This window comes from Bombus pyrosoma, linkage group LG9 (genome assembly GCF_014825855.1).
Source record: "Bombus pyrosoma isolate SC7728 linkage group LG9, ASM1482585v1, whole genome shotgun sequence".
NCBI lineage: Eukaryota > Metazoa > Arthropoda > Insecta > Hymenoptera > Apidae > Bombus > Bombus pyrosoma.
This window is the reverse complement of record NC_057778.1, coordinates 14,154,071-14,174,032: the sequence shown is the minus strand read 5'-3', so window position 1 is coordinate 14,174,032 and position 19,962 is coordinate 14,154,071. Positions and strand designations below refer to the sequence as shown.

Here is a 19,962-nt window from a genome sequence, read left to right as displayed (position 1 = left end):
TACTGAGTACTGAGATTATCGTCTCTGTGAAATTGTCTCTAAAACGATACTAGCGCCATGATATGAATAATCTTAATCGGCCTTAATATATCTTCACTTGTACAATCGATAGGTTACCTTCTGTGATTTTTTAATTATTTTTATTATAACATTATTGTGGATTTTTAGAGAGTCTAAAATTAAAAAGCATATATAGTTGATACTACTTTTTAGATTCAATTTCTAACAACAATATTATAATACCATAATTTTCCATCATAAAGTTCATTTTCATGAAGTACTTATGCTCTTTCCACAAATTGTATAAATTTTGAGATATCTATATTTGATGATAAGTATTTAAGTAAAGGATATATTTGCATATGTACTATACACGTATGAGTCGTATTCTTATATAAATATGAAGTGACATTTAAACATATATATACAAATATATGTAGTCTACAATTAACATATGTCATGTTCAGTATTCTTCATATTTACTAATATAATAATAAAAAGAATACCAAATACTTTCACAAAATGAAGTATGTATGATATATATATTTTATCAAAATACGAGACGTTCCAAAGTTAACAGTGCTGGATTAGTATATTTCGATTATAAAATTAAATAACAACCGACTCATAATATGTTGCATTTAATGAGAAAAAACGTAGAAAAAATACACTATTCACATTAAATTACGGTATAATTTGGAATAATGGACAATTTATCTGATTCATTTAAAGGAGAGTTAGATTCTGTTACATCAACAGATTCTCTGCAATTGATGCCCGATGAATTTCATATTAGACACTTATCAACACCAGATGTTTCAAATATAGAATTATCAAAACGTGTTGCATTATTAGAACTAGAAAATGAGCGACTTCGAATAGATTTAGAAAATATGCGTATTGAACTCAATGCCAGAATTGCTGCTAATGAAGGGCTTAAAGGAAAAATCACAGAATTGTATGTAGAAATGCAGTTAGTAGTTCAGGAAAAACAAAAATTACAAAATACTCTAACAGACGTAAAAAATCATTTAGATGCATCAGAAGTATCTGTAAAATGGTATCAATCTCAAGTACATGGTCTACAAGCAAGCAAGAAAACTTTACAATTAGAAATTGATACTTATCAAGAAATTTTGCAGCAAAGACAGCAAACAATAGCAAACATAAATGCTAGATATAAGCAATTAAACATAGATTATACAGAACTTCTTCAAAAACATAGAAAAGAAAAGCAAGATTTGGAATATGAGGTACGAAACTTAAAGACACAAAATCGATCAAACAGTATTTTAGAATCATTAGATATCAGTACATCAAGTTCTCCAGATGTCTCCATAAAGTTAGAATTAACAGAAGATGAATTAAGAGATACAAAAGCAGAGTTAAAAACATTAGAAAAACGACTTTTAGGTAATGAAGTTTCCAAAGCATTGATGGAAAATGCTTTGGCTAAACAACGTATATTAATTACAACTATGGAAGAAAATATACAGAAATGTGAAACTGAGAAAAATCAAACTGCTGATACATTGCGTAAAACGCAACTTGAAATTCAAAAGTTAAAATCTGAGAATGAAACATTGCAGACTACTCTCTTGTCTTCTAAACAGGAACAAAGTCAGATAGAAGATGCAATCTTTCAATTGCGATTACAGTTAACTAAAATGATTGCACAGTATAAACTTTTAAAATCAAAAAATATAGAAGCAGAGGAAAAATTGAATTTAATGCAAGATGTAATAAATGAAAATAAACGTTTAAAAACATTATCATATGAAGCTAACACTGCTTTAATCAGGAAACTTAGACAAGAAAAACGAAAAGTTAAAAGTTTAGAAAATAAACTTCATGGAATTCAAATAAAGGGACATTTAACCACTATGGTATAAAATGTTATTTTATAATGTCTATATAAGATTAGAAGACTTTATTATGGAGGGATTACTTATAATTATCTTATAACTATTCTGTTTCAGAAAAACAAAATGGAAGTTTCTTTACACGAATGCCTAAAACAGGTTTTAATGAGAAATAAAGTAATTTTTTACATTAATTTTTTAACATAAACATTAATTGTTCATTCATAATCTTTTTATTTTTATCAAGAGATTTATCAAGAGTTTTATCCTACAGGATTTAAAAGATCAATTGAAGGCACTAGCAAAAACTTCGGATGAAAGTATTGATGAAGGATATGGTGACAACAGTATTGTTAGTTCTGTTTCTACAGACATTCCCTCACCAAAATCTATCAGTCCAGTATTATTAGATGCAGCTTCCAATATTTTGCTGCAGTGTAAGGACTTTTATAAACCAGTACAAACAGAACTTGAACAGTTAAAATTAAAACTTAATAAACTAAAGGAACAATATACTACATAGTATTAAATTATTTTCAATCATTTATGATTTTATTACATATCCATAAAAGGCAATGACTGGTATTCATAATATTGATTATAAATTAATTGTAAATATACTAACTTATTATTAATCTTATAATTTGATTGTTATAAGCGTCCTAAGTTGAACATTTATTTGTATAAATTTTTTTTCAACTAACAATTTATACATTCCTAATCAAGATGAAAATACTGTGCACAATTTTAAATACAAAGTATAATAAAAAAAAGAAATATTTTTACTTGTTACTAAATTACATTAACTCATGATTGAAACAAAGATATGAATGTATTAATATTATATACATATCGCTAAATTATTATATTATTACTTTTACAATATATCCTATATGTTAATTTTTATGAAATGAATGTAATAAAAGAGTCATAGATTCTATTTTATAAACATTGATTCCTTTCATTTGTAAGTAATATCTATTATAAATGTTATATATATTTTTTTATGATAAATATATATATAATCACTTCACAGATATTTTTAAAATACTTTTTACATACCTTTTTCTTGATAAATAAGAATTATAATGAAATGACACTTTTTTAAGTAGAAAAAGTGAAACTTATTATTTTGGCAACATTTGTGATATGGTATATAACATGGAAAAATAAAAATTTTATGTAAATAATGTGCTTTGTTCTAATGCAGTGACATTGGATTAATGAAATAGAAATTGCAATATCCAATGAAGTCTTAGGATTTTATCAGAAGTTTTAGAAGCTATTAACTTTGCAACTAAACAATAATAATATGGAAAATTATAGATTTCAGAAATAATAAAATAAATAAAGGGTCAATGAAGAAGACTATACTTAAGACAAATATATGAAATATAGGGTTTTATGGAACGAGAATTAAATGTTTTATTAAGTCTTTTATTAAGCTGTTTGTAACATATTTTGCATTAATCATTTCGTAAATACTATAAATATTATTATATTATAATTCATTTTATTTTTAATTAGCCATACATTAAAATTTTATTCATGGAAAATTTTTTTGTTTATTGCATTTAATATCTGCTTAATATTAGTGCAATTTATATATAAAACATTTTTTCATTGAATATTTTTATTACATTTGTAAGAAACATATATCAAGATTACAAAGATTCTATAGTTATAAATACATACTGAACTTCCAATTTTTAATTTTTGGCATAAAAAGTTATGTACATACATATTTATAAAATAAGCGTACTGAAAATTGAATTACATTTTTCTTCTCTTAAAAATATCACAGGTAAATATAGTATAGATATAAAGAAAACAACAAAGTTTTAGTTTGAATGTATTGAACTAAATATAAGTTCTTTGGTACATGTATGTATAAATAAATATTATATAAAATAAGTTTAAAAATAAAGAAATATTATTCTTTCAATCTGATTTTAGAAATACATTTAATTCATTCATTTTCATCTTTTTTAAAAGAATGTAAGTTCAAGAAGAAGATACAAAAATATTTACTTCTTTATTTCATATAATAAAAATTTTGTTGTGATGAAAATTAAAGATTTAGAAGAAACTTTCTGTATTATTCCAATTACACTCATATTGAACTAGGTAAAGCATTTTAATATATACAAAATATAATATAAAAAACAAATAGCTACATGATAGATAGATTTCATTACAATTTTCAATCTTTGTTCATTTTTGTTGAGACAAAGTGAAAATAAAGGTATTTTATATTGATTTACAGTATATTACTTTATATTATTTAAAATATAATTTACAAAAAATGCATAATATTATTGTTTTATGTTGTATTTTGTTTAAAAAAGAATAAAAATAATTAATCTTTTTTGTGTAATTTTACATGTGCTAAAACATTTTATCGTTTATAAAAGCATTTTCTATTCTATTTTTAGAGATCATAATTACCTTAACAATATATAACTAATGTCAAATGTACCATTGCTATAAAGAAGAATTTACATTATTATAATAAAATTAATATCTTAATTTATTTGAATTGGAATGATCTGATGTTTTCATTCTTTAAAATTTTTTCCTATTTTATGTTATTACTCTTTTTCAAATATCACAATTACAAGGAAGATTTTTACATATTAACAGAACCTACTTTTGCACCCAACAAAGAAATATTTACAATAAATCTCTTTTTTAACAAGACGTTCAAAAATAAAATGAAGAAAACAAAATACAAATAAATTACAAAAATCAAAGACTTACATTTTTTCAATATATATACTACATGACTGCAGAAAACATTTTGCCTTGAAAACATTTTGCGTTGTTCACATTATTTTTTGAATAGTGTTCTTCCAGAAGTAGTGGTTGATTTATACATTAAACCAAAGTTCTCAACTCTTGAGAGAAAGGTATATTTCACATGTTAAACTTGATATATAATAGCATTACATACTTTTTCTAAAGATTTACATTGCTTCTGAATATATGCATAGAGCAAAAGTGAAATTTTCGATTCCTTTAAAAGGAATGAACAAGTATTTCTTTAAACACTGATCCATGTCTGCTCTGTTATATAGTACAATCTATATTATTAATAAATTTTTGCATAGAAATGAGTATTGTAAGTTATGAAATTTATGTGAAAATGATTAATTTGAAAGTGATACATGTTATTTTTATACTCCGAAACTGTTAAATTTTAAATGACTGGTATAAAATATTTTTAGTATAACATTTTGATTGGGTATCTTTTCTTTCTTTTGCTTGTTTGTAATATGCTACAGTACTTACAGCTCTGTATACATATTTATATTAAAAAAAAAGAACTAACTTTTGTACGATTGTAGATCGTTTAAAAGAGCACCATGGCTTCAGGAGTCTCAATGGATTGGAAGTCTCAACATATCCCATTTTATACACCGTTATAACAGGAATGTTGTTGAACAATGAAACCTATAATTTTAGTATGTAAAAGTGATTTGAAATTAAACAGTTATTATATAATACATACACAATTATGCTACTAATGCTGTTCATATTATTGTATACACTTGGCAAAATAGAAGACCAGACAGTAAATAATTTATCTCGAACCCATTGTCATCTGGGAGTAGATTCCGTGTGCCTAACTCTGTCAAATTGACGACGATAATGAGTTCGTCCACGACCTCTGTTTCGATGGCCATGGTTATTATGACCTTGGTAATTATGATGTAGTTGCCTTGATTGATAGTGAGCATGATTTTGTGTCTGTGAGGACTGTTTTGATTGTGGCATTTGCTGAAGGAAATATTTTATTATTAAGGTATTAAAATTAAAAAAACAAAAATTACAAATTATAAATATTAGAATCTTAAGATACATATTATCAATTATATATTTTTTCATTAACAAGTAAAAAATTTATGTAAATGTTTTTTATAATTACTATCTAGTTTGTCAATACAATCTTTATCATTATTTTTAACATATAAACATACCATATGATCAACAGGTTGCATATTTTGATTTGAATATGCATTTAAACTGGTTCCTGGAGGGTTGGGTCCTTCAGTAGTAGCACCTGGCTCATCTTCTGTTCTAACCAATGTTTTCACACCTTCAGCTTCTAAGTCAATTATACCACCCCTCCGTTGTTGCCTTAAAAATAATGCTGCCATTTGTTTTTGTAATTCTCTCAGCTCTGCAGTTACTGAAAAATCGATAGCAGCTTCAACATCAATTGGAGGTGGAGCAGACCATAGGCTTTCTACATCACAATTGATGGATTCTCTACACACAGGGCATATGGCCTGAAACAATAAGTTATGTTTAATGGTAACTAGGACTATCACAAATTTTTTTAGTTCCATATTTATAACTACATATTAGTATACCTGGAATTTATTTGTTGCATCTTGTTGCCATTGTGGCAATTTTTCTTGTTCTTCTCTATAATATCGTTCTGCAGCAGCAACATGTGCTGCTAAACAATGTGAATGAAAATAATGATAACATTCAGTTTTTGTAAATTCATCTCCTTCCCGAAAACCATACAAACATATGGCACACTGATCCGTTGGAAGATTACTTCTTGTAAGGTGTTCTCTTATTAGCTGTTATAATAATATCGCATAGATACAAAACATAGCATATAGCCAATAAAATAATAGTTACAAAAGCACATTAATAAAACATAACATAATAATATCTAAAGGAAATAATAAATGAAACACTACAAAATCCTGAAGTAACTCTGATATAAATTGAATAGCAATATAATAAAATGTAAATATAACTCTTGTACATACATTTTACATAAGCTCAATGTATACTTCAACATATTTTATTATTCACAGAACACTTTCTAATATGAGATACATACCTCAATGAGTTCAAACATAACTGGTTGACCTATGAAATCCTTACATTTTGCTTCTGCATCTGATTGCATAAGTCTCACTGTATTTTCATCTAACCCTCTGGGATTTCTGAGACTAATAGTAGGTGATATATCAGGATATCCCACAGGTAACTGAACAATCAGTGTTACACAAACATATTGAGACTGTGAATCTTCACCAGTTGAGGGAAATAACACAGTTTCAATACATTCTGGTTCACCTCTGAAAAAACATTGATTTTTCACAATACATAAATTTCTAAATTCTCTAATATCAATTAGTTTGTAGTTCAATGAAAATTTATTATAAAGATTAATAAATATAAGTATATCATAGAGTATTAAAAATATCAAATTCTTTATTTTACAAATACTACACCTATATATATATATATTATATAATATATTATATATTGTATATATATATATATATAATTAAAAATATTTCTAACAAATAATAATTAATATAATTAATACATGATATTGTATAAAATTATAACATTGACAGTTATTAAAGAATATCTGTTAAGCCGCCAAATTCATACATTTGTATGAAGATAAATATTCTTATATTATATTCTTTTATATTATTTATATTTTCTATATTACTTTACTTTACTGTTAAAGTTCCTTCCTTTCCTGTATAAGTACATATTTAAATATTAAATTTAATATGCTTTGTTAATGGAACAAATATTTAAATCATAAATAACATTTTCTAATAGTACATTACCTATAATTAATAATGATTGAAAGTCTCAAAATGACAATTGATTTAGTTCATTTATTAGGTTACAAACATTACATTCCCTAAAAAAACTTACCTGTCATTTTCCTTTATATTTAATTCATCATCAAGCAATATCGCTTTTAGTGCTTCAATTTCGTCAGTTACTCTATAAAATAGTTTAATATATAATAAAAAAAAATGGAATATTCATTGAAAACACATTTATTATAAGACCTTGCTCAAAAATTACCTTTCATCTATTACGGTCTCTGACATTGTTCCTAAGATATATAATAATATACTTTATTTTGTGAAAATTACTTCGAATTTGACAGCAGATCTTTTTTCAGATTTCGGCGATTATAGGATTCTTGATAAGCGTCAATGTGCGTCAATATTGAAAGCCTTCTGCTACTATTACTGCTACCAACTGGATCGCTTCAGAATTATTGGTAACATATTACTACTGTCACTAAGAGAAAAATTTCACTAAAGAAAATAATTTAATTTTGCTGTAGTCACAGCTAAAAATTTTGTTAAACATTTTTACTTTTTATATAACAAGTATTTTTAATATAACAATATATAACATATCATTTACGTAATATATAAGAATATATCATAATGGAAAATTCATAAAATTTTGCCAAATAAATATAATAAAAATTATTAATTATAGGTAGGTAAATCTTAAGAAGAAAAACTTTACTTTAAATAAAATATGTGATTTATATGTGTATATGTAATTATTAAAAAGTAGCACTTAACATTTTATAGAATCATGTATAAAAATATAGCGGACAAAATTTAATGAATAAAGTACGAAAGTTAACATTTATAATAAAAATTATAATAAAAATAAAATTATAAAGAAAGTTGGAAGCATTATTAAAAATATAATGTACTGTAGTACATATATCAAAGATATAAATATACTAAAATATCTAAAATTTTTAAAAATATTTTTCAATACATATATTTATGATTTAAAGTTTTTCTTATAAGACTAATTATGCAATTATACTTTTAAATTTGTGTTATATTTGGAATCGATATAATTAAATCGATTTTGTTTTCTGCATATTTCACTTTTATTATCGTGTACATAACCTCTCTGTTACCGTTTGACAAGAATTGTGAATTAGTTTAAAATTGACTGAATTAAAATTCTTTTTTTTTTAGTAATATATTATAATGTCAGAAAATAAAGAAAAAGAAGAAGAAAAACCTGTTGTTGCAAAGACAGCAATTGATTTGCAACGATTAAAACTTCAAAAATTAATGAAAAATCCGGTAAATATGTCGAAATATTTAAAAATCAATCTTAGTTGTCTTTTTTCTTTAATTCTGATCCTAACGAATATTAAAAACATGAATGTCAGAAATATTTTATTATTTCATATGTAGGATACCTAAAAAGATTAGGAAAAAAAGATTAGATGTATATAGGATATCTAGATTATCGTCATAAAATGTTTATTTTGTTGCAATAGGAAAAGCCTATCATATTACCAGAACGGCCTAAAGCTAAAAGTACACCTACAGTACCGGAATTTGTTCGTAATGTAATGGGTAGCAGTGCTGGTGCTGGTAGTGGAGAATTTCATGTATACAGACATTTAAGACGTAAAGAATATGCAAGACAAAAGTTTATTCAAGAAAAAGGTCACAAGGTAAAATAGAAATAATTATAAAATGTAAATTTATGTAACTGAAGCTATTTTCATAATTTACTTGCTTTACATTATTAATTTTTATAGTTTTGTTGTATGTTTGTAATGTTTTCACTAGGAACTTTTAGATGAAGAATACCACAGAAAGATTGAAGAAAATAAAAGAATAGCTGAGGAAATAACTGCAAAGAAAAGAGCAAAAAGATTAAAGAAAAAACAGAAATGGAAACAAAAGAAAAAGATGAAGACTGGAAATGTAGAACAGCATAATAAAAGTACAAATACTGATTCAGATGAAGAAAGTTTAGATGCAGAAGAGACAGGAGATAAAAACGATAATCAGGTCCAAAATATATCTAATAATGAAGTTAAAGATACAAGTTCTATAAATTTAGATGAGAATCAGTCTAAACAATCGAATACTCCTATAAATACATAAATAATAATGAAGTTAATGATGCAAGAAATATGTGTAAATATAAACAATTCAGTTTCTTAGAAAAGATAAATAAGATTTAAATTAAGACGCCATGTAGTAAAAATAATATATATATATTATTCTATATATAAATTTTATTTTTAAAAAATTCGAAGGACATATTTGTTAAATAAATTTAGTCTGCGCTTTAATATTCTGTATGTACATCTTTACACATTTATATACATACATGCTTGTATACCTACATACATGTTTATATATTGTGTAAATAAACACGTATGTATGTTTTCAGCACAATTATTGTTAGAATTTCAAATGTTGGTTGCACATGAATATATATTATTAATATACAATTAATTTATTACTTTGTTAATTGTTAAGTTAAGACAACACTATCTAAGTTGTCATATCTCTTAGTTCTTTCAAAAATACTTGCTAAGACTTGAGCAATCTTTCGTTCTTCTAATAATGAAGCACTTCTCATATATTTTTCTAATTGAGATTTTGCCTTTATTAAATCTCCCATTTTTTCAGGCACAATGATCTCCTAAAATATGGAAAGGTAAAAATGATATAATAATATTTAGATATTGATTCTGTACAATTTAATTTTTTATTGATTCATATATTAAAATCATACCTGGAACTGTTTCACATAGTTCGAAACATCATCTACATGTTCGCTTATTTCTGTCCAAAGATTTTGCAAATCTGACACTTCTGTACAAGTAGCCACATGGCTAAGAGTAAGGCATAACTAAAATTTATTTAGTAGAATTTATTTAGTATTTAATATTATTTATTATTTAGTAATTACCTATAATTTTATATTTAATTACCTGTTGAATAAGAGCGTCACGGTGAGGATATTCGATGTAACTCGGTACATGCTGAGAATTTTCAAATGCTAAAATAAGACTCTTCCATAAAGTTATAATATACTTTCCGTATGAGTTACAGGAATATAATGCCCACGCTGCGTTAGTACGCACTTTGAAGTTCGGACTATCGCAAATTAAATTACACAATACAGGAAACACCTGATCCTACTAAATCAATAAAATTGTTTTGATTATGATAAAAACATTAAAGAATTTACATTCTGTTCATTACATACCCGCCAAGAAGGTTGTAATATATTATCTGGATTGTTACTTAAAACTAATCCTAGAGCTCGACATGCATTCCAACGAACCTTTAATTAACATAACAGTTAATATTGCAATAAAAGAGTTATTGATGCAATAACAATTTTTTAATTTATGTACCTTCATATCGTTTCCCACTGTAGCACAATTTATAAGAGCCTCTAATCCTGATGATGCGTCTTTCAGTATATGTTTGTTAGGACATAAGTACAGAATACTTCCAAGAGCCCGAACAGCATTGCATTTTACTTTATCATTGTCCTTAGATGCTTTAATACTGACTTGATAAATTTGTGGTAATAATATTTCCAAAGGAATAGGTTCTACTTCGTGATTTCTACAAGAACAGATTTTTTATTTTGACAGAAAAAATTAAGTTGTAAGCAAATATGGAAGATATTAATTAACTATTTAATATGTTTATAACTAACGTTTCTTTAGAGAGGCAATTGCATAAATTAGCTAATGCCCAGGCTCCCTTAATACGAACGCCAAGATTTTTATCATCAGCAGTTAAACAAACTATATCAGCTAAATCCATTAAAAATCCAGTTTCTTCTTTCAATGCAGGTAATGTGACTAACATTCCTAATGCACGCAATCCAGCAGCTCTTACAGCACTTTCTTTATCATGCACTGCGCCAAATAATATTGTAATGATTAAAACTGCTTTCTGTCTCTAAAAAAAAGTTTATATGAAATGTGTATGTATAATAAATTTTAGTAATACAATTTTTATATAAATACTCACTTGAAGTTGGGCAAATATAATAGAATTAATACTGCCTAGACAATCACATGCAGCTTCTCTTATTATTGTTTGTGGGTGTTGAAGAAGGGACGTTATAGGGTCAAATATAATATTCCAAAATATTGAAACATTTTTATCCTCTGAATCAATATTCATGAGACAACCAGCCATAATTTCCAAAGCCCGACAAGCGTGTAAGATTATTTGTGTTTCAGAATCTTGTATGATTCCTACTAAAGTCATTGTAATTAACTCTGTATGTGGAAACACAAGACTTCCAGTACTAAATGCCATTCTACCAATTAATTTTAGTGATTGAAGACGAACAGGTGTACTCATTGTCTAAATAATTGGATACATGATTATTTATTTTCAAAAAAATTCTATGCTTTATATCGTTCACGTAAAATTTTAACTTTAAATGTAAGTGTACCTTATTTGATATATTTTCCAAACAAACATGAATTAAAAAACAAATATTTGTTTCTTTGAATAATTCATTATTGTATCCATTTATCAAATCATTTTTCAAATCTTCAATATCTATCTCTTCTTCTCCTTCTTCATCTTCTTCTGTATTGTCACTAACTGAAATATTCACAGGTTGATCTGATGCTATGTTTACAGCAGATTGCTTTACGAGTATTTCAAATATTTCTGGGGTTACTGGATCACAGGAAGCAATAGCTTCAAAAACTGACAATGCAGCAACACGAACTGTTGGATCTATGTAAGACATAATAGTTATAAAATTTTATTTTTGAATAAGAAGGTATATTAACAATAGAAATACCTTTGTGAAATATGTATGGTCTACAATTTCTCATTAATTTTGTAGCAAGTCCTGTTTTCAAACGTGTATATGGTGTGCCTTGAACTAAAGCAGCAGCACATTTTAAAGCATGAGTTAAAACAGCTACATTTGTTTCACCATTTAAAATCAAACATAATGTGAAATGCAATTCTTTTATCATTAGGCATACTGTACCAAAAAAGGTAATAAAAGATGTATGATGAACATCTTCTGCATGCATTAGAAAAGGTTTAGCATCTACCAATAATTCTGTTAGTGTGCTTAGCATATGTTGCTTCACTTTAGATACACATTCCTTTAAAATACTTCTAGTCAATACTCTAGCATTGTTTCGTGATCCAGTGGCAACAATTTGTGGCCAAAATCCAAATATTTCACGATTTGGTGAATTTTCAACGAGTACCTGCAGTAACCGTACAGATTCTAATCTTACTTTAGAATCCATAAAGACAGAATTATTACTTTCAGTATCTGAGGTATCAGAATCACTTGAATATAAGTTAACTCCTTTGCATTCTGGTGCAGTGTTATTTTTTACTTCAGTACCAACCTTTTTAATTGGTTGTTTTCTTACTTTTGCTTTGTGATTCTTCAAATTCTTACATTTAGGAATTATATGAATTCGTTCTGGAAGATTCATTACTGCAGGACGAAGTAGCTGTGGTTTTATGGGAGGATAATCCTTGAGACCATAAAATAAAAATGCTTGCACTACTCCCAAAATTTCTCCCATGAAATCAATGGAATGTGGCAAGATTTCATTAACTGTTATTATTTGCAGAATATGTAAGCAAGAACATAATATCTAAAAATTTAATTTACCAATAATGATAATGAAAACTACACAATTTAACTTTTATTCCATATTTACTACTCACTTTCGTATGATAATATTTATTGTCATTTAAATATAAAGAAGAAGAAACAATATCTAATGTGATATCTTTAATGATATATATCAATTCTTTTGCTATGAAAGTGCTATTATGGCTCATTAAAATTCCTTCTAAACAACTAATTGCACTATAGTGAATTTCAGACCATTGTACATGAGATAGATTTAAATACTTTTTTAGTAACTGATCATCTTCAATTAATAATTTCAAATACTGAAATAATATGTATTGTTCTAAATATTATGCATTTGTAATATTTCATTTATAGATATAAAACAATTTTAAAAAATTTGTACCTACATGACTAATATTACCAAATTGTTTATTTGTTAATAAACTTTTTAGGGTTAAAAGCATATTATTATGCGTAATTGGTAAGGCAGATTTAAAAACTTCTATAATCCATTCGTTGCAATATATAAATGTTTGTTCTTGAAGCTCAATATTGTTTTGAGTTATATTGACTAATAGTTTACAAAAATTTTGTATCAAAACAGTTTCTGCAGGCGTGATGATAATACATAATTGTTCAATCAGCAATTGTACTGCCTAAAATGTTATTGAAAAGTAAAGCAGCAATTTTTATATTATGTTTTTCTGTTTTGATTTAAACTAACAATCAACTAATATAAGCTAAATTACTTGATATATATTCTAATAAATATTATATATTAAAAAAAATTAATTACAATGAATTAAATTGTTTGTTTAAACTTACATCATTATTTAAACCTGTCAAATATCGATAATCAAGATTATTAAGATCATAAAGGTAATTGTTGATCAACTTTGTTTCACTATTTTTCTTCCTTTTTGTCAATACAAGTAGTTTTTCTACTATACAATCAAATTTAGTAACATAATCTGTAGAACCAACTTGTGTTAAAGCCATTTTTTATATTTGTATCTTTTTAAATATAACTATAAAACATTTTGTGATGAGAAATATTTATTTCACACAAGAATTATGTCATCACAAACGAAATTATAAGATCTCGTGTCCTAGGAATTGAAATGGTATAGTACCGACTCGATCACGTACCGACTACATAGTATATATGAAAGTCAAAAATGCAATTTAATGCTTTAAGTTTAGGAACTATATCCAATATGTATTTGGGGTTTACTTATGCTACATCTAGGGAATTTTATTATAAGACAATTTTAATAGAGACAACTTACTTTCAACAGTTGATATCATCAATGCTCTATCCGGTTATAGATTATATTGGTCTTTCGTTTCCGGTAAATCATGGTAAGTGAAGTGTGGTTTAAAATTTGGCGTTCATTGTACGTATAATTTATATTATTTATATATAAAGGGTGTTATCTTAATAAGAAAATCTTCTACGTACATTATATAGCTTTATTTGCATTTATTTATTTTTAGCAATGTATAAGAAATATAAAAGATTATTTGATATAACCTTACACTTATCACAGTTTTCGGCCACATGGTAGTTGTATTTGTGTATTGCAAATTATTGTTTATACCTATACAGACAATAACTGATATAAAATTCAGCTGTAATATGATAATTGTTTATTATTAAAATAATGAGATTGTTTCTTTGTTCAATAGCCGTTCCAAAGGTTTGTAGAATCTGGTCGCGTCGCTTATGTGAGCGATGGCCCGTACAAGGGTAAACTTGTTGCTATTGTAGACATCATCGATCAAAATCGCGTAAGATAATTTTATAAATATATTATATCTTTTATTAAATGTTAAATTGAGATATTTAATATTGTACAAAATTGTGTTTTTGTTTTTTTAAATAGTAATATAATGATGATCCAATATCTTGATAGGAATTGCCGACTGATATTTAATTGATGTCATTATGGTTTAACTGATGCCAAAATATTTAATTGTTTCCTTTTATAGATATAATAAACATTGTATATTAAACTTTAGTTATGTTTCTAGGTTTTGGTTGATGGTCCTGCTTCAAATGTCCCACGTTGTGAGATGAGGTTAAATGAGCTCCACCTAACTAAATTCCGTATACGTTTCCCATATACTGGATCCACCCGTGTTGTACGTAAGGCATGGGAAGCTGCAAATATTAATGACCTTTGGAAACAGACCATGTGGGCAAGAAAGGTTGAAGCTAAGAAGAAAGTAGGTTTAATAATTTATAAAGGATATGTTCTCATATGTAGTTACATTTTGCGTAGTAACTAAGATATATTTTTATTCAATTTCAGCGTTTGGAACTTAGTGATTTTGACCGTTTTAAGCTAAGAAAAGCAAGACAGATCAGAAACAAAATAAGAACCGTTGCGTTTTATAGATTGAAAAAAAAGGTTAAGAAAGTAAAGGCTACTGGTGCCAGTAAAAAAGTGGAGAAAAAATAATTTTTTATTATATGAAATAAATACAAAATTGTCTTATCATAATTACATTGATTGTTTTTGCATACCTCTTATCTACATGTTAAGAAAATAAATTAAAATTGACTAGGAAACTTTATTAGCAACAAAATTTATTCATTTATAATTTTTCATTCATTGTTTAAAATATGCAATATAAATTTTAATCTGAAAGAAAATTAAAATACATGTAATGTACATTACATTTTTATATCATTCGTATTTATATTATCATTCTGTCATGATATTATGAAGGAATTGTTACAATTACGAAAACGGAGTATTAAAATTTGTCACAATAATAGAGGTGAAAGAGATGGAATTGAATCAAAATGCTCTGTAAACAATTCACATTTTACACAAATAATGTTAAATTGAACAGCTTATTAAATTACGTGTGCATCAATGAAATATAGCTTTATTCAACAATTATTTCTTCTTGTAACATATTTATTTTGATTGATAATGATTTGATTTAAGTACCGATAAATTTACCAATTCTTTGCATAGATTTAATTCTACTTTCATCACCTCAGCTGCTTTAGGATATTTTTCACAATAATCAATTATAAATCTATATGCATTAATACTTTGTTGCGTATTTTGCAATTGGATGTTTTTGTCAGGAGTTATAATTTTATTGTACAATCTGCCAAGGTGAAAGTAAGAAAATAAGGCTGGTTGCATTATTTCATCAGGAAATTCTTGTATACCAGAATTAGAATTACGAATATGTAAGGAATCGAGAAACGCTTGAAAATTCTTTATGGAACTTTTTGCTAAGTGATTAATTTTTGTTAGCGCTTGCGGTGCAGGTTTTTCATCGGACGATCGTAAGCGGTCAAGTTTTATATCAAGGATATCAGAATATATTTCTCCTAATTCAATCCAAATTTGTCTGCAAGCAGATTCGTAATACTGAGGGTTTAACTCTTTGATAACATTTTCTAACATGTCTATTCTCCTTTTGTGCATTTTTGCTTGCCTGTCTTCATGCTCTTCAAAGAATGCCAAATATTTATAAGTTACAGAAATATCTTGTATAATTGATGTATAATCAGATGCATGATTTTCTAAAGTATAATATGTTTTAGCTTGCTCTAACCATTTTTGAACATTTAGAAAGACTAATCTAGCATCTTCAAAATCTAATAAATATTTATCCGTAATCTGATTAGCAATTGGCTCTATCTCTTTTTCTAGGACATTGAACCTTAGGTCATCAATTATCTTTGATGAATTCCTATTCAACTGATCATTATTCTGTTCTGATCCTGTTTTGTGTAAAAGTCTTTCTTTTGATAACATCAGAAGCAAAATTCCATATTTGGCCCAACATCTGGCAATGTCTGCACTTCTGTGATTAAAATTTTCCCACTCAGCTGCAAGTGCTTCGCTTTCCCCATTATTTTTAGTTTTCTCTTCCAATATATTTTCATATTTTTGTAATATGTAAGCTGCAGTTGCTAAATGATATCTTGCTTGAGTAAAACTAGTATTTTCCATAAGGTATTGCGACAATGTGGCTGCGTTCAGTGCCCAATCGATATAATCTAAATCTTGCATAATGTCACTTTGACCTAATTGTCTGCAAAGGGTCATGTGACAATATATTGCAGACTGGCGATGATCTTCCAAGGAACGATATACTTGAGCTAAATAATATAACGTTAAAGTATGAACTTTCTCTAACACATCTTTAGGACTTAGTTCACATTTAACTTGTTCAATGCCAAAATTCTGAGCCATATTAATGGGGTCTCTACATGAGTTATTAGTATCTATAAAGTCATTGTAGATTTTCTTTGCTTGATCTAAAAAGTCTTTTGCTTTTGTAGGTTGATTCCATTGGGACCATATAATACCCAACTGATTCAAAGCACTTAATACTGGTAAAACAGCTTCTGGTTCTAGCTCTTTTTTTTTCAATAATTTTATACATTTCATGAATTGTTCTTCGCCTGCTTTTAATTCCTCCGTATCGGCATGTAATAAACCAAGATTTAAGTGTACCACAGCAAGCATTATTATCTCCTCCCCTTTTTCCTCCTCTGGCATATCCATCAAAATGTTAGTCAGATCTACTTCCATCGAATTTAATACTTCGATTGCTTGATATTTTATTTTATACGGTTCGTTTCTCGTTTTGTGTTTTTCAAGATCATCCAATAATTTTCGAACATCCTTGAATTTTGTTCGTATGTTTGCAATTTTATCTTTCGACTCCATGCCGTACTGTCTCTAAAACGAAAATACAAAACATTCTCGAGCATGCTCATTAGCTGGCTACATAATGATCTGAAACGTCACAACATGGCGATTTGAACATTTAAACGTAGTTGCATGAATTCATCTGAATAGTTTGATATATTAAGTATGAGATCAATTATTTAAAAGTATTTAAACATATTGGTAGATATTGGTAGATATATTACTGCAACTTGTGTGGAATATTACTTTCCGTTAATTAATCAACTTAATAGAAATAGTTGTTAACAGAAATATAGAACTATTGGAAGTTTTGTTACATTTTTTCTAAACTAAAAGTTAATAAAAAGAAACGATAATATTTTTTAAATTATATTTCTATTTACGAAAAATTTATCAATTTAATTCAATATTTAATTTAATAATTCGAAATAATGATAGATTTCAGAAAAGAAAAATATTTTGTAAAATAATATAATTTTTACAACCACTAGATCCTTATTTAAACATATTCATTCTGACAACACTGACAATTGATAGATATTACGCAATTTGTCATTCTCTTAATTATTATAACGTTATCTCCAGAAAATCCACGATTATGGTATATTGTTCGTGGGTTATCGCAATTCTCTTATGCCTGCTGCAAGTTCGTAATATTACATGTATATATACATTCTTTGATTTTCTCATATTTCTACAAACGTAATATTTTCATATTATTTCGTAATATTTTTATATTTTCGTACCAAGGAATTCTGTCAAACACATAGGAATGTTCGACAACATTTCAAGTTCGTTATAAGAAAATTTGTGTTATTTGGTAAGATCTATCTATCATATACATGTATCAGAATGTGTATAAACACGTGGAAACATTATGCTATTGCAAATTTGTCAATATAAGTTTGTCAATATAAGAAAATATAAGAGTACCAACTTCCTGCAACAAGATTAAGGCTTTGATTAATACCGTAAAGCAAACGATAGCATTAATCATTTTATATTTAATTACGAAAACGTCATTTATCGGATATTCACTGTGAGCAACATGCAATCAAAAAATGTTTCTTTTTCCTTTATCAATAGTAATAACAATAATAATAATAATAAAATAATAAAAAGAAAGATCATTTGATAATTCAAGAAATACAATGCTAAGTTAAATAAAATTGCTTACAGGACTAATTTTAACAATTCTCAGGCTTCTAAAAATTCTCGCAAATTGTATTAATCTCTGTATTTATTTATTATACAATTATGAATTGCGAACTTTTTTAACGACTTATTTTCCTAAAAAAGACATCTACATTTAAAACAACTTTTCTTCTTTAGATAAAAATGTTCAGCAAAAAATGTCCAAGTTACTATTTCAAAATTCTACAACGTTTTAAATTTAAAGTATACAACGCACTTTTATTTCAATTTTTATATTTCAAAGAGGTAATATCATGTTACTATATATATTTTATAACGAAAATATATTTTATGAACGAAAATGAGTGGTAAAGATGAGCTAGTTGTCAAATGATGCGATTAAGAACTCCTGTGAGAATAATTTAATATATTCGATATCCGGTTGATTTTCCCCCCAGACACATAAATGCTTAATTTTTCTATAAAGATATAGTTTCCAACGCATTCTCGAAAATGATCGTTATTCTTCGCAATCCGTTATACTTGCATCGTCTGTGTCATTAGTATTTCCATCGAGCGGGCGTCTATTATGTTTCGATGTTTGCATTCCCACTTTTATTCCGATCATCCCAGTGGCTCTCATTTGTCTTGATAAGAAGAAACTCTCGTATTATTTGTCGAAATTAAATAAAAAATTGAATATAAGCTCAAGTATGGCTTTAAAAATGATTCTCGGCAATAAAATGTTACAGCCGTTTTTTACAACGAAGTCTTTTTAAAATCGATAGTTTTATACAGTTTTATACAATGAGCAATACGCGTCAGCCATCACTATATTTGAGCTGGTTCTGGATAGTTTAACAGAATAATGCTTCCAACCTAAATTCATTAAGTATTAAGTAAAGAATCTATAATAATACAAGAAAAACCTTTGAAAATATCTTCTCTCCATAAGAATTTAAGCCTGAACCCTTAAAGTTTAGCACAACTTTACTTAAGCAGCTTGTACCCTTGAACCGAAGATCACCCGACTAATGACGATTCTCCAT

The 19,962-nt window shown here is 26.8% G+C and overlaps 6 protein-coding genes and 1 long non-coding RNA gene across 13 annotated transcripts; 4 read left to right on the top strand and 3 right to left on the bottom strand.

Annotated features, from left to right (window-relative positions):
* The first annotated feature begins 145 nt into the window (after positions 1–145).
* Positions 146–2,679, top strand: LOC122570912 (spindle pole body component 110-like). Of its 3 annotated transcripts, XM_043733890.1 has the most exons (4): positions 761–958; positions 1,036–1,886; positions 1,980–2,039; positions 2,122–2,679. In XM_043733890.1, the coding sequence occupies exons 1-4, from the start codon at positions 910–912 to the stop codon at positions 2,383–2,385; spliced, it is 1,224 nt and encodes a 407-aa protein (XP_043589825.1). In that variant the 5' UTR covers positions 761–909; the 3' UTR covers positions 2,386–2,679. The 3 variants fall into 3 exon arrangements, with proteins under 3 accessions (XP_043589823.1, XP_043589824.1, XP_043589825.1); XM_043733888.1 differs by having other exon boundaries at positions 146–1,886; positions 2,122–2,676; XM_043733889.1 differs by having other exon boundaries at positions 146–1,886; positions 2,137–2,673.
* Positions 2,680–4,176: 1,497 nt separating this feature from the next.
* LOC122570951 (E3 ubiquitin-protein ligase RNF25) lies at positions 4,177–7,899 on the bottom strand. 2 transcript variants are annotated; one of them, XR_006317921.1, is made up of 7 exons: positions 7,725–7,899; positions 7,569–7,640; positions 6,727–6,967; positions 6,239–6,457; positions 5,843–6,154; positions 5,374–5,642; positions 4,178–5,315 (listed from the first exon to the last, which is right to left on the bottom strand). XR_006317921.1 is itself a non-coding variant. In XM_043734015.1 (6 exons), the coding sequence occupies exons 1-6, from the start codon at positions 7,748–7,750 to the stop codon at positions 5,463–5,465; spliced, it is 1,050 nt and encodes a 349-aa protein (XP_043589950.1). In that variant the 5' UTR covers positions 7,751–7,899; the 3' UTR covers positions 4,177–5,462. The 2 variants fall into 2 exon arrangements, 1 of the variants encoding a protein (XP_043589950.1); XM_043734015.1 differs by having other exon boundaries at positions 4,177–5,642.
* LOC122570956 lies at positions 7,610–7,946 on the top strand. Its single transcript, XR_006317922.1, has 2 exons — positions 7,610–7,739; positions 7,825–7,946. It is a non-coding gene; the product is annotated as an uncharacterized LOC122570956 (long non-coding RNA).
* Positions 7,947–8,565: 619 nt separating this feature from the next.
* LOC122570954 (PRKR-interacting protein 1 homolog) lies at positions 8,566–9,932 on the top strand. The gene is made up of 3 exons (XM_043734020.1): positions 8,566–8,767; positions 8,968–9,147; positions 9,266–9,932. The coding sequence occupies exons 1-3, from the start codon at positions 8,669–8,671 to the stop codon at positions 9,584–9,586; spliced, it is 600 nt and encodes a 199-aa protein (XP_043589955.1). The 5' UTR covers positions 8,566–8,668; the 3' UTR covers positions 9,587–9,932.
* LOC122570946 (HEAT repeat-containing protein 6) lies at positions 9,701–14,257 on the bottom strand. 2 transcript variants are annotated; one of them, XM_043734004.1, is made up of 12 exons: positions 13,914–14,257; positions 13,496–13,744; positions 13,178–13,408; positions 12,279–13,104; positions 11,919–12,211; positions 11,486–11,827; positions 11,166–11,413; positions 10,855–11,071; positions 10,704–10,781; positions 10,426–10,632; positions 10,227–10,343; positions 9,701–10,133 (listed from the first exon to the last, which is right to left on the bottom strand). In XM_043734004.1, the coding sequence occupies exons 1-12, from the start codon at positions 14,085–14,087 to the stop codon at positions 9,963–9,965; spliced, it is 3,153 nt and encodes a 1,050-aa protein (XP_043589939.1). In that variant the 5' UTR covers positions 14,088–14,257; the 3' UTR covers positions 9,701–9,962. The 2 variants fall into 2 exon arrangements, with proteins under 2 accessions (XP_043589939.1, XP_043589940.1); XM_043734005.1 differs by lacking the exons at positions 9,701–10,133; positions 10,227–10,343 and having other exon boundaries at positions 10,497–10,635.
* Positions 14,258–14,410: 153 nt separating this feature from the next.
* Positions 14,411–15,595, top strand: LOC122570955 (60S ribosomal protein L14). 2 transcript variants are annotated; one of them, XM_043734021.1, is made up of 4 exons: positions 14,411–14,450; positions 14,778–14,879; positions 15,123–15,317; positions 15,404–15,595. In XM_043734021.1, the coding sequence occupies exons 1-4, from the start codon at positions 14,448–14,450 to the stop codon at positions 15,551–15,553; spliced, it is 450 nt and encodes a 149-aa protein (XP_043589956.1). In that variant the 5' UTR covers positions 14,411–14,447; the 3' UTR covers positions 15,554–15,595. The 2 variants fall into 2 exon arrangements, with proteins under 2 accessions (XP_043589956.1, XP_043589957.1); XM_043734022.1 differs by lacking the exon at positions 14,411–14,450 and adding an exon at positions 14,634–14,652.
* A 375-nt stretch (positions 15,596–15,970) lies between these two features.
* On the bottom strand, positions 15,971–19,929 carry LOC122570949 (KIF-binding protein). Of its 2 annotated transcripts, XM_043734009.1 has the most exons (3): positions 19,843–19,880; positions 19,461–19,560; positions 15,971–17,809 (listed from the first exon to the last, which is right to left on the bottom strand). In XM_043734009.1, the coding sequence occupies exons 1-3, from the start codon at positions 19,863–19,865 to the stop codon at positions 16,019–16,021; spliced, it is 1,914 nt and encodes a 637-aa protein (XP_043589944.1). In that variant the 5' UTR covers positions 19,866–19,880; the 3' UTR covers positions 15,971–16,018. The 2 variants fall into 2 exon arrangements, with proteins under 2 accessions (XP_043589944.1, XP_043589945.1); XM_043734010.1 differs by lacking the exon at positions 19,461–19,560 and having other exon boundaries at positions 19,843–19,929.
* Between the last annotated feature and the right edge of the window lie 33 nt (positions 19,930–19,962).